At 50.9% G+C, this 14,283-nt stretch overlaps 1 protein-coding gene across 1 annotated transcript in view; it reads right to left on the bottom strand.

Annotated features, from left to right (window-relative positions):
* EDC4 (enhancer of mRNA decapping 4) overlaps positions 1-14,283 on the bottom strand; it is a 777,931-nt gene that overhangs the window by 246,653 nt on the left and 516,995 nt on the right. Inside the window, exon 22 of the mRNA XM_085639493.1 lies at positions 1,797-1,977. Within this exon, the coding sequence (XP_085495619.1) occupies positions 1,797-1,977 (181 nt within the window). The remainder of the gene's footprint in view (positions 1-1,796; positions 1,978-14,283) is intronic.

Below are 14,283 nucleotides of genomic sequence, written 5' to 3'. Positions count from 1 at the left end.
CCAGAATGTTGACAAACCAGCACTGAAGATGGATCCTGTAGATCTACAATGTTGAAATTAAGCCAAGAACTCTTTCTAAATTCACTAAGAATAAGAGAAAACTGAGCAGAGCTCAGAGGGGACTCCTTAGCACAACGTGCAGTAGAAAATCTGAAGGTCTAAGGTTCTCTCAGGAGTGTTCTAGAGGGTGAAGGGTCCGGATTGGTTCAAAAATGACTTTTGGTCTCTTTTACAAAACGAGAGAGATGGCTTAAAAACTGAAATGGGCCTAGGCCTAGTTTCTGCTTTGTACTGGTTTAGCATTGCTTTTTTGATGTACCAGGGACTCCTATCTCGACGACGGAGAATGATTCAAGCATGTGAATGTATGAAAGTTCCAATACTGGAGTAACTCCTTCTTTCCAGTAAGTTCAGTTGCGTACCCCTACCCTGAGAAGGATGACACTGTCACTATGGTGCCACTGCTGGTGGACTGTCAAAGGAAAACCCTTGCATCACGATCTCCTCTATCAGTCACAAGAGCAAGTATGGTGCAGGATACTGAGAGATTTCAATGGTATCCAACAGATCGCCTTCATGTTGGTACCGCCCCAGATGGAGGCAACACTGGAGAGCCCTCGTGTTCCAGTGTGCATGTGTGACCAGTAGAATGCTGGAAGCCAGCAGTTGTAGCAGGCAGAGAACAGTCACTACTGGAACACAAGCTCTATCCCGAAATATCGGGAATCACAGTCTGAATGTCGCAAATCCTCTGAAGAAGAGGGATGGCCCTCAGGGATTGTGTATACAGTACTGCCTGTATTACCGGGAGAAAAGAGGACTCTACAACAGACTAGGGAAGGTTGACGGAAAAGCCTAGATGGAAAAGCCCTGGTCGAACAGCAGAATGCTGTGACCTTCAAGTGGTCTGAAACCAGCTGCGGCAAAGACGCCTTGAGCGGTAATCCTTGAGTTACGATAACACTGAGATTCCACACCTACACAGATGTGCCACAACCACCACTATCACCCTAGTGACAATCGTGGTTCTATTGCTATTCCAGACAAGAGGACCGTGGACTGGTAGCAGGGTAGACCCTACCATGAATTGCAGTTACCCTCTATGCGACTGCTCAGGAAAGTGCGAATATCCTTCTGAAAAATGTTTTCTTTATGCAAATTGTAAACTAATTAGCTTCAGCTAAAAGCTGTGAAACTTGACCAAAATATTACAGTTGGTATGGAAATTTTAAAAAGTACAAAGGAAAAGAGCATGTGCTGAGGCAGTTCAAGTTAAAATTGCAACCACATGTAGATTAAGTTTTAAATCTGTGTCTCTCAACAGAAAAAAGTACATGTAAGAAGACTGATTGCATCACTCCACTAGTTTGTGAGATCACAAACCAGGTTTGGGCCTGAACTAGACATCAGCAAAGCATACTTTCTTGGTGATCTAAAGGGAGAAAGGGATTTAAAAGTCCATAAGCTGATGAATAGTGCACAGAGACAATTAATATACCACAAGAAATATCATTCTTTAAATAAATCTGCAAAAATGTAGATATTTCCCTTTATTCCATTAAAGAGATAATCCTGACTTGAATGATGTATAACAGTAAAATGACACGATTGTCAACTATCTCACATGCAGCTCCTTAAGTAAGATAACAATAAAAGCCAGTCTCACATTACAGGAACTTACAATCCGCCAGAGGCTTTTTCAAACCAATTGATATAAATGGAGCGTTCTTACTCTTATCGAATAGCGTCATTTGGTTTTTCTAAGGAAGTTGCTTAGATTCTGTGATAAAGGATACGTTCTTGTTCTTGCTGAGAATCCATCACTCTTTCCATGTGCCCCATAATGGAGCTTTGCACCGCATCCATATGTTCAGTAAGTCGCTGCATTAGCTCTAGCTGGTTCTGTCGTAACTCAGACAGCTCGTGTTGTTGGCTACGTAGTAGGGACATCAATTCCTCCTGAACCTCCAAGCTTTGCTATGGGTAAAGCAAATTAGCCCATCCATTAGTACAACAATTTTTAATGTTCAGATCTATGGTGATCTCAAAGAGAAAGGTTGTAAATTGGTAACACAAAGCCAGCCTTCCAACCAAGTCAATGACATTGATATTTTCCTTCTTATTCCCATCTTGCCCCACCATCTCATCATTTTAGAGTAATTCTATCAACATTGTCTTCTAAGTATTGAAATCGGAAAGTCCTGGATTTACTCATTTTCATCACATCACTTATCTCTAGATTAATATTTCTAGGGTGTAAGTCGGTCATCGTTTTATATTACGAAGTTTAATGAAGCGCTCACTTGCCCAAAGGGCGTCAGGGCTCTAGCTGAGTAGGAAAACAGAATGAGAAGTGAAGAACACGTTACTTACCTTCGGTAACTATGTATCTGTAAGAGACATACATTAGTTATAGATTCCTTACCTTAGAAATGACCCCAAGGCTTCAGACTGGATCCGGAGAATTTTTCTGTAGCAGTACCCCTGTGTGTCGGTAGGTGGAGTCGATCGACTAAGCGTCGGTCGTCCGCGCCGTGGTCGCCGGGATGATGTTGCGGTATCTACTTAGATGCCACCCCTGCGCGCTGACGTCAGTTCTGACACTACTTTCCATGCCAGAAGCGCGGAGCCATGCAAGACACTGACCACAGGTACACAAAACAAGGGTCCTGGAAGGGAGTCCCTATCCCTAGAAGTCAGTTCAAGAATGGGGAGGATGGGAGGAGGAGCCAAGATGGCGACTGGGACGGCAGCGTAGACTCCCGGCTCCGTGAACCTCCGCATCCCGCACGGATATCCTGCATGAGATCCTCAGCTTGCGCTATGTGCTCGTATTTGTGAATAAGAGTGGCAACCGACCGTGTGACTCCGAAGTTTCTGGCGGCGGTACCGCCGGAGAAATGTGCCTTTGAAATTTGCGGCCCGTGCAGCCCCGGAGCCAGGACCTCGAGTGGACGCCTTGGCCGGGTGGCAGTTCAACAACAGCGGCCTGTGGTGACTGGGTGGAGTCGGACCACCGGAGCGGTGCACACCTCGGCCTACCTTTCGCCGTGGTCGTTCCTACCGCTAAGCGTAGCGGACCGAGTGCATGCCCGGGGTGGCAATTCTGAGATTCTCCGGCGATTGCCCCTGCCTTCGACGGTGAGCTGCCCGGACGCCGTCCGTAACTCGCCCTGATTCTCGCGGGCTGCTCCCGGATTTTCGCGGGTGCTGGTCCGTGGTGGGGACGACTGTTGCCCGTGACCATACAACGGATACATTTTTGCCTGCCCCCGGAACCCTGTTTCCAGCGAATACGGGTCGGGCCTACCCGGCGGCCATCTTGTTATGATGAAGCCTACCATCCTGTCCACCGGGTCACAGCAGGATTGGGAGTGTGTGACTTTTGGGAGTGTGGCGGAGCGATCGCAGAGAGCTGTGCTGGGGTACGGCGACCTCCTCGAGGCTCTCGGTGCCCTTCATTCCACCTTGGTTCATGGCATCGGGGTCTTGGGGAGTAAGCTCGATGGTGTGGCATCAGCGTCGGGACGGTTGCGGCCTGCCCGTCCTCAGGTACACAGGGACTTCCCACACTGCACACAGGAGGACAATGTTGCGGCCACCCCTGAGATTAGTGAACAGCTGGAAACTCCGGACAGTATGCTTCCGTGTGATCGGCTGGCTGTGGTTCTGATCTGTTCCGGAGGTATTGGACCTGAGTGGGAGGTGGTGGCCTCGTCCCGTGCACGGCCTCCGGCGACCCAGGGGGGAAAATTCAAGCAACAGTTGTCTACTTTGGCTGATTCCGCCTTCCTGGACCTTGTGTGCAGTGCAGATCCTGGGGCAACACTGGGAAAGACGTCCCTCCATGATGCGGACTGTGTTGGTACTCAGAGACTTCCACCCCACCTGTGTGCGTCGCTTCCTGGTCGTTTTTGGACACTCCTTTACCTTGTAACATCGGACATGGCGCTGGGTCGAGGGGTATGCATGGGCAGATTTGCAAAGAGTGGTCAAGGATAAGGCTGATCCTTCAGGGGTGGTCATCTAGTACACGGGCGGGCTCAGGGGTTGCGTGCTCTCATGGCATAGCTATTAGTATAATTGGTGCATAATGCTCCCCATCTTTCTTTGACATGGTCGATTTTGTGCTGCTTACTGTTTGCTTTGGGGGAAACTTACCGTGCGGGAGGGGGAAGCCGGGGGCATGTTTTGAAGGCCCTCCTCCAGTTTATTAATACTCTCTCTCCCCCCCGTCTGGTGGGGTTCTTTTCTTACTCCCTTTTCTCTGTTCTTCTATATTTCGGGTCTAGTTCCAGGGCGACAGGCACACTGCTGGGGGGGGGGGGGCCGTACTCATCTGCAGAGGTGCAGGGTGGGGGGTTGGGGAAGGGGATTCTTTAGTCTTTACCCCTTTTTTTCCATGGCCTCCTTTTTCTTCTCTGACTCTTCTTTGTTTTTCTTTTCTGGGATCAGCGTTGTACAACTCCTTTGTTGTGAATCACTGCTTTTTCATGTGTGCCACAATTTCCGGGGTGTTTTTCTGGGCTTTAGGGCATGGGCCTGCAGGCGCAACTGGTTATGATACTTCTCTACATCCTGCATCTCCTGTTTTAGCGCCATCGACTCGATAGATTGCCGTTTATTGTTTACGTTTGTTATTCTGCCTGCCATTTTTCGCTGCTGGGAAATTGTTTGGCACCTGATCCTTTTGTCTTCCCTATTATAAAATGAAAGCCTTCTTAATCCTGGTGTCCTACTTGTGCCGTTCACTGGCCGAGAACATATTAGCATGGAGATTCTGCTCCCCGAGGTTCTGCCTGTGTTAACACTGGATCTCTGTTGCTTTGACTGCTTAGCGGCCGGCCCCGGGGGGTTGTAGGCCCATACTTGTTATTGGGTGAAATGCTAATAAAGGTTTTTCAAAAAAAAAAAAAAAAAAAAAAAAGAATGGGGAGGATGGGTGGGGCGGTAAGGAATCTATAACTAATGTATGTCTCTTACAGACACATCATTACCAAAGGTAAGTAACTTGTTCATCTAAAAGAGACCATTAGTTATAAATTCCTTACCTTAGAATAGATACCCAGGCAATGCTAACTCCGGATGTGGCTCTGCGAACTAACTTCACACCAGAAAGTCCTGGAGAACAGAACAGCCAAAAAAGCCGTCTCTCCGGACTTGGCTATCCAGGCAGTAATGTTTTGTGAACGTGTGCAGGGATGCCCACGTGGCTGCGTGGCAGATGTTAATCAACGGAACTCCACGACCCAAAGCAGTAGAGGCTACCATCGCCGTGGTAGAGTTGACGCACAGTCCTACTGGAGGTTCCTTTTTCACCAAAGAATAGCAGATTTTGATGCATGGGATAACCCATCGAGAGATGGTACATTTGTGCACGGCCTGACCTTTCTTGGTGCCCATATAACCCACGAAGAGTTGATCGTCCACCCGGAATCTTTAGTGCAGTAAGGTAGAACGACAGGGCACGTTTTGGGTCCAGACGATGGAGTCTCTCCTCCTCTTTGGAAGGGTTAGGAGGCGGGAAGAAGGTGGGCAATGTGATGGTCTGACCTATGTGGAAAGAGGCAACCACTTTGGGCAGAAACTAGGGCCTAGTGCGAAGGACCACTTTATGCGGATGAACTGCAAGAAAAAGAGGCTTGGAGGAAAGAGCCTGAAGCTCACTCACCCTGAGAGCAGATGTGATGGCAAGCAGGAAAGCGGTCTTCAAGGTAAGAAGACGAAGAGGACAATTATGTAGTGGCTCGAAGGGAGCACACATAAGGAAAGTAAGAACAAGATTAAAGTCCCACTGGGGCATTACGAAAGGAGAGGGAGGAAAGAGATGAGTAATGCCCTTTAAAAATCTATTTACAAACGGAGACTTGAAAAGAGAAGGCTGATCCGGAAGGCGCAGAAAGGCAGAGATGGCCAAAAGGTAGCCTTTAAGAGTGCCCAGGGCAGAGCCCTGCTGGGCCAAAAATAGAAAGAAGAGGAGAACCTCTGAAAGAGGGGCAGACAGGGGATCCACAGCATTTACTGTGCACCATGCCACAAATGTATTCCATCTACAGGCATATACCGTTTTAGTGGAGGGATGCCTGGCTGCCAAGGTAACATTACAAACCTCAGGAGGAAGGTAGAAAGCTGTCAACTGTCGCCGCTAAACCTTCACGCAAGGAGGTGGAGGCTGGACAGTTTTGGATGGAGGACCATCCCCTGCTACTGCGACAGAAGATCCTCCTGAAGAGGTAGTCGGATCGAAGGATCGATGGCCATGCTCAAGAGCTCGGGGTACCAGACTCTTCGTGCCCAGTCCCGAGCCATAAGAATTACTTGGGCCCGATCACGCTTAATCTTCTTCAGCACTCTGGGCAGAAGTGGAAAAGGCGGAAAGGCGTACAAGAGGCCGCAATTCAACTTGCGGCGAATAGCGTCGCCTAGTGAGAGCAGCCCTGGAAATTGCAACGCGCAGAACTGGTGACATTGCGCGTGCCCTTCAGAGGGGAATAGATCTAATCAAGGCTCTCCCCACTGCTGAAAGAGATCTTGCACCACCTCCGAGTGAAGACGCCATTTGTGATCTATCATGCACCTGCGGCTGAGTTTGTCTGCCTTGGCGTTCAGAGAACCTGCCAGGTGTTGAACCACCTGGGATAGTCCCTGATGTTCCAGCCATGTCCAAAGGCGGAGAGCCTCTTGAAATGGGGTCCACAACCCCACCCCGCCCTGTTTGTTGCAGTACCACATGGCAGTGGTGTTGTCCGTAAACACCTGCACCACTCTTCCCCGGGCAGAGGGACGGAATGCTTTTAATGCAAGACGAATCGCCTGAAGCTCCAGAAGGTTGATATGGAGCCCAGACTTCGCCGTAGACCAGAGGCCTCTGATCTTCGCCTCTCCCATATGGCCGCCCCACCCCAGCAGTGATGCATCTGTCACCACTGTGTATTCTGGTTGGGGAAGGGAGAGGGATCTGCCGTTGACCCAATCCAGGGTCTTTAGCCACCACTGCAATTGGTGTGCAGTGCCCTCCGAGATCTGGACGCAATCGGACAGATTCCCCTGATGCTGTGCCCACTGGAACTTCAAGTCCCACTGCAGAGGCCGCATATGCCACCTGGCATAGTCCACCAGCAGGATGCAGGAGGCCTTGAGGCCCAGTAACCGCAGGGTGAGTCTGACCAAAACCCGGGATAGAGGCTGAAAGATCGGAATCATAGCCCGAATATCCCAGACTCGCTGCTCGGGAGGATAAGCCGAAACTCGCTGTGTCCACAACCGCTCTGATGAGAAGAAACTTCTGAGAGGGAATCAGGTGTGACTTCGGCACATTGATGGTGAACCACAGCGAATGCAGGAGGTTGGCCGTAGTCTAAAGTTGGGAGACGACAGCCTGAGGCGAGCGCGGCTTCAACAGCCAGTCGTAGAGATAGGGGAAGAATGGAACACTTGATCTGCACAGATGAGCTGCGACCACCGCCTTCACTTTCGTGAACACCCGAGGGGCGCTGGTAAGGCCAAAGGGGAGCACGGTAAACTCAAAGTGCTCGTGGCCTACCGTGAACTGCAGGTAACGCCGTGTCAGGAGACGGATGACAGACATTAGAATATAGTGCCGTATTGACCTTTCGACACCTTCACTGATGTACTGTCCCTCCATATACAGGCTGTGGAGGAGCCCTTTATGGGATTGATCAGCAGCCAACAGGATGAGCCCCAAAGGGCGTGGCCAGTGACGCTTCCCTCAACGGTCCTATCAGGAGACGAGCAGGACAGAAGAAGACCGCCAAGGGAACCGTGACGAAGGCGGAAGACGAGGCAAGGACAGAGGGAGAGGAGACAAAGACGCTGAAGCAGACGAGTATCACCGAGACTGAAGAGCCATGGAGAGATGCAGGTACAGACGTCGTCTTCAATGGGACTGAAGCGCCAGGAGGCCAACGGGATCGCGCGTCGCCCCGCCACTCTCCAGGAGGAGGGTTTCTGTACAAGGTACAGGCAAAAATCTGGGGATTTTCAGGGCAAAGGAAGGGAAGCATCACAGAGGGAGGACACGGAAAACAACACTTGGTGACGGTATCTGGGTGATACTTCCCTCACGCGCCCATTCCCTGTAGAAGGAAGCTATATCTTCCTCTATACTGACCCTGGTTTTCTTTTTCTCGTTTTATTTGATTCTGTGGGGTCCTGACCTGTGGGCGACCGACAGAAGCCTAGACCAACCCCTTGGTGAAGATGGGAGCAACCGCAACCAAGTGGAGGAACACTGGACATTTTCTTTTGTTGTTGTAATTAAATAAAAACTAAGGGAAACGAGGCTCCATTCCGGTCTCTATCGCCTTATTTTTGGAAAATAAACCTAATCCCAACCGATCCCCTGACACGCCGGCAGGACGGGGATGTGAAAATAAGCGTCCTGCAAGTCCAACGCTACCATCCAGTCTCCAGGGTCGAGAGCAGACAGGACCTGAGCCAGTGTCAACATCTTGAACTTCTCCTTTCGGAGGAAGCGGTTGACATTCCTGAGATCCAAGATAGGACGCAGACCCTTGTCCTTCTTGGGCACCAGAAAGTAGTGGAAATAACAACCACGACCGACTTCTGGGGCAGGAACGCGCTTGATGGGTCCCTTGGCCAAGAGAGCCGTAACTTCCTGTTGGAGAAGGGCCAGGTGATCGTCCGACATGCGATGGAATTGAGGTGGCATGGATGGAAGGGTAATCTCGAAGGGGAGGGAGTAGCCCATTCAGACTATATGCAAAACCCACCTGTCCAACGTGATGTTGAGCCAGTGGGGGCGGTGATGGCGAATCCTGCTGCCCACTGGCGATTGATGGGCCTGAAAGGTCGGACTAGGAGGGTTTGGAGGCTGTTGCAGAAGCGGCGCTGGTGGACTGGCCCGGCCGCTGTCTCCCCGACCCACGGCGGTGGGATCCATGTCCCTGGCCGCGCAGAGGCTGGACAGCTGGAGCTGGCCTGCGGCTCTGGGTTGAACGTGGTGGGCACCCCTTCCATAGCCACAAAAGGGGCAAAAAGTTGACTGTGCGGGGCGAGAGGTGGTAGCGAGGCCCAAGGATCTGGCCGTAGCCCTGGAATCCTTAAAGCGCTTGAGCGTGTTGTCTGCCTTGTATTCAAACAGGTGACGGCCATCAAAGGGCATGTCCAAAAGCGTTGCTTGGACACCCCCCGAAAAGCCAGTGGACCTCAACCAGGAGTAGCGTCTCAGTGCTACTGACGTGGAAATCGTCGTGCCCAGTGAGTCGTCTGTGTTCAGCCCACACTGGATGGTGAACTTCCCTGCGTCTCTTCCTTCGGCAACAGCCCGGGCCTCTTCTGGGCACTGTGGCAGCACCTGCGCAACTGTGTACTACACCGAGTGGGAGGAACGGCCCAATAGACATGCAATGTTCACCAACCGCAGTCCCAAGCTGGAGGAAGAAAACATCTTCTTCCTAAGGTGGTCCAGCATCTTGGATTCCCCATCAGGTGGTGCGTTAGGGAATGCGTCTTTGGACGTGGAGGCTTGGACTACCAAGCTCTCAGGGGTAGGATGGGAAGAGAGGAAAATGGGGTCGCCCGCGGACGGGCGGTGGCGTCGGGCAATCATCCTGTCCACAGGTGCCCGTGTTGGGCTTGGACCAAGTGCCCAATAGAATGTCCGTAAAGGCCTCATTGAAAGGCAGCAAGGGCTCCGAAGGGGAAACTACCTTTACAACGCGGTCATTACACCCCTGCTCACCACCTTGGTTGCTTGGTACGAGCAGTCAGGCTTATCTCAGAGGCACAGTATAAAGTATTTGCACATAACCAACAGTAATACAGTGAAAAAGCCTACAAAAGGACACCACACCAGATTAGAAAAATATCCAGTATTTTTATACATCCAAAACTATAAGAATCCAACATACAGTACTTAAAAATATATACTTTGCAAGATATCCTTAAAATTAAATAAATATCTCAAAAACACAGTTCTTACCAGTCAATAGCTCCGTCCATGGCTACCGCGATGCTGAAAACAACAGGGTCCAACTGTTCCAGCCGAGGGCATCAGTAAGGACCAGCAAAAGCGGGGGCAGACTCGTGAACAGTACCTTTCTGGTTGCGGCTGGCACATTGGTGCGAACCATTCGTGGCAACCGTCGCAGTTGCGTTGCAATAATGGAAGTGGTTCAGGGTGCGGTGCCCTTACGATGCGGTGCAGGCAGCGGCTCGGTGACGATCTTCCAGACGGCGTCGATGAGACCAAGGCTTACGGTTCAGGGCGAAGCGGTGCTCGATGCGGTGCTGGCACGTTGCAGTGCAGGCAACAGCCGATTAGCGGGAGCTGGCGTCGGTTGGCCAAGACTGCTGTAAGGGACGAGGCAGTGCGTCATGAAACTATCGAGTGGTGCCCCAGCCACGATGATGTCACAGGTGTCGAAGTCAGCAGCAGCGATGGCGTCGGTGAGAACAGGATGGCGAAGTGAAGCGAGGCAGTGCGGAGTGTGGTGCCCACGGTTCACGGTGCAAGCAGCGGCTCGTGGCGGCGGTCGTTGTCATCTGTGAGACCAGGGTTGCAGTGCGAGATGCGGACAGTGCCTTCTGCGGTACCGTCAGGAAACAGAGCCAGCGACGGAGTCGGTGACGGAGACGGTTGCGTTTCTCTTATCTGTGGCAACTGAAACAGCGATTCCAGAAGCGGTACTGTACTGCTCGATTTTCCCGGCCCTATTGTGTTGATGGGTGATTAGGGTGACTTCAGTCTCTCTACCATTCAAGCCTAAGGGTTAGAGTAGTGAATGAAGTCTATTTTCTAGGCACTTCGACATGATCCTGTGTTCTTCCCCATAGATTAGGGCTTGCACACATATCCTAGGGGATAGATTCGTTAGTCTTAGGGATAACCTGCCCTGTAGTGAGGGTATTTCATGGAGCCGTGCTGAATTCAGGCCTGGTAGGCCTCAAACGGGGGAGACTCCATCTTTCTTTCTGCTCCAGCAGCTTGAGATGCTTCTAGGTTAAAGGGGATGTTTTAGTTATGAGGTGTTATTCGCTTGGAGAGAACCGGTTCAGACCGGCCCTTATCGAAGGATTGTATTTTTCTTCATGCCGAAGACGCTACATCAGGCCGGCCGGCTGGGAAAGTGTCCTTGGCACGGGGAGGTACAAGAATTTGGTGGGCGGCAGGTTACGGGCTGGAATTTTCCTTGAGAAAATGCACCTCTATATTAGTGAAAGTCTGAGGCAGATACTGGCACTTATTCTTTCAATCCATAGGCGGCACCTAGCCGTTAGCAGAAAAGCTACTACTTATTCCAGGGAAGACAGATGACAAACTTGAGGGCGGAGAAAGACCAAGAGACAGATACTCTTCTAGCAGAATTGCCAGAGAGGAGAGAGTAGCCGATGAGGAAGAGGTCCCAGTGACTCGGAGAAGGGAGCTGCGGAGGTGTGATCTCCAGGCGAGCCGAGGCACAGACGAGAAGGGAACCTAGAGGACCATTGAGTGCAGGCTACACACGACTAAGGTGATGTCGACCCCTTTCTTATTAGAGTGTACAACCTAATCTTTCACTTTTCTTTACAGGTCATGTGTTACACAGTAATGTTATGTGCTTGCGTATATGATATATAATAAAGTCAGTTTGTAGTGAATCAACATGTGCTGCGTGTTCTTGTATAAGAGGGTAGCCTATTCTTCTAGTCAGCTGTGACTTGACATGAACAGATGTTAACCCTGATCAGGTAAGTGGTAACTGAATAAGGGAGAGAGGAGCCCCTCGAACCAGAGAACAGGTTGTGCTCAAACTGGCAGTTCTTGTGTGATCTGATAAATAGTAACACTGATTCCCTTGTTGTATGTTATGGTGATCATAGGATGAACTCGTGCTAAGGCTGCCGTCTGGGTAGGAAGTCCTGGGTCCATCTAGGACCGCGAGGCTAAGGCTGCCGTCTGGGTAGGAAGTCCTGGGTCCGTTTGGGACCGCGAGGCTAAGGCTGCCGTCTGGGTAGGAAGTCCTGGGTCCGTTTGGGATCGCGAGGCTAAGGCTGCCGTCTGGGTAGGAAGTCCTGGGTCCGTTTGGGACCGCGAGGCTAAGGCTGCCGTCTGGGTAGGAAGTCCTGGGTCCGTTTGGGACCGCGAGGCTAAGGCTGCCGTCTGGGTAGGAAGTCCTGGGTCCGTTTGGGACCGCGAGGCTAAGGCTGCTGTCTGGGCAGGAAGTCCTGGGTCCGTTTGGGACCGCGAGGCTAAGGCTGCCGTCTGGGTAGGAAGTCCTGGGTCCGTTTGGGACCGCGAGGCTAAGGCTGCCGTCTGGGTAGGAAGTCCTGGGTCCGTTTGGGACCGTGAGGCTAAGGCTGCCGTCTGGGCAGGAAGTCCTGGGTCCGTTTGGGACCGCGAGGCTAAGGCTGCCGTCTGGGTAGGAAGCCCTGGGTCCGTCTGGGACCGCGAGGCTAAGGCTGCCGTCTGGGTAGGAAGTCCTGGGTCCGTCTGGGATCGCGAGGCCGCCACTTGTATTATAAGAGGTCTTGGTATATATAGTAGGAATTCCCTGTCCTTAGGTGGTATATATATATATAGTTACTTATTGTGAATAGGCCCTAGGGAGGGGGTAACGTTCTGGCTGGGTTAGAGAGGCTCTGTTGAGCGGGTTCTATCTGATCCGACAACCCAAGCAGAACAGGTACCCAGAGGTTGGTGGAGTCTCTGCAGTCCCTGAGACTTCAGAACAGGAGGCAAGCTCTACTTCAAGCCCTTGGAGATACTCAGCACAAGTAAAGAAAGTTCAGTCCAGTCCTTTCACTGCCCCAGGCAGAAGCAGCAACTGCAGGCCAACCCAACAAAGCAAGAACACAGCAAAGGGGCCGTACTCATCCAGGCAGCTCTTCTCCTTGGCAGGTTCCTTGATTCCATCGAGTTCTAACGTTCTGGGGTCTGTGCCCTATTACTTATACTCAAAACCCTTTTGTCCTCTCAGGCAGTGTGTGTCTGTGCTTAGTCCAAACCAGTTCTGTCCTCTCTGGCCCTGCTTCCTGGCAAGAGATGAAGACAGCATTGTTCAAGGCAGACCAGGCCCATTCAGGTGCAAGGAAATCTCCTCCCACTACTCTAAATGCAGCCCAGGTCTATTCAGCCCCGCCCTGACTCATGCAGGAAAGGCAGGAAACACCTAGACCTCCTCCCCCCCCCCCCCCACGACCCCGTCCACCCCCCCCCCAACCCCCCAGTGGCAGTCTGAAGAAAATACCCATCCCCGGCCCCTGTCACTCCACAGCTAGACAGTCAATCCACAAACCCAGCAGAGGCACACAGGATGGCTCAGCAAGAAAACATCTACTTTCTAAAAGTGGTATTTTCAAACGCAGAACAGAAAAATCATGTTTTTTTTACATTCTGAGTCCAGGCATACTAAACAAAATGTTTCTATCTTGTCTGAATGGGAAGTTATGTTTATAAGATGTTATAAGTAAAACTCCCATTCTTTCATATGGGACAGAGCCTTACAGTGGTGAAAAAAAACAAAATACACTGTAATTCCCCACCAGACCATGTCACACACACCAGTACAAGTCCTACCTTTACTTTAACATACACAGAACCCTGCCCACTGGGGTACCTTGGGCCTACCTTAGGGGTGACTTATGTGTAATCAAAGGGAAGATTAGGGCCCGTCAAGTGGGTGCACTTGCCAGGTCGACTGGGCAGTTACAAACTGCACGCAGGCCCTGCAGTGGCAGGTCTGAGATACCTTTTCAGGGCTACTCATGTGGGTGGCACAATCATGCTGCAGGCCCACTGGTAGCATTTGATTTACAGGCCCTGGCACACTCAGTGTACTTTACTAGGGGCTTACCAGTAAATCAAATATGCCAATTATGGAAACACCAATCCATAATAACAATTTATAACAGGAACATTGAACAACAGTGAGAAAGTGCACAGAGACACTAAACCAGCAAAAACAGAGTCAAAACCGGGAGGTCAGAAAGCAAAAAGACAGGGGAAACACACCAAAAGATGCCAGGTCTAACAGTGGCCTCTTGGAAAAATGGTTAAAAGCGATCCCTCTGACAGGTAATGATACGTTCTTATTGCAAACTCCATCAGAGTAAGCTCACTGGAGTTTTGTGAGTCACAACCTGTTTGCCCAGCCCCCAATGGTAAGTTTGTTTAACTATACTTTCTCAGGCCACAAGAAATATATCCAGAGTGGTTATGACAGCCCATGTCAAGCAACATCAGTACGGTTTCATTTGAAGTGAAAGGAAATCTCACAGCAGCACACTGCAGGAGTTTCAGGGTAAGTATGCCTATAATAG

The sequence above is a fragment of the Triturus cristatus genome, chromosome 12 (assembly GCF_964204655.1).
Source record: "Triturus cristatus chromosome 12, aTriCri1.1, whole genome shotgun sequence".
NCBI classification, from domain to species: Eukaryota; Metazoa; Chordata; class Amphibia; order Caudata; family Salamandridae; genus Triturus; species Triturus cristatus.
The sequence above is the reverse complement of the archived record's forward strand: the minus strand, read 5'-3'. Positions and strand labels throughout refer to the sequence as shown.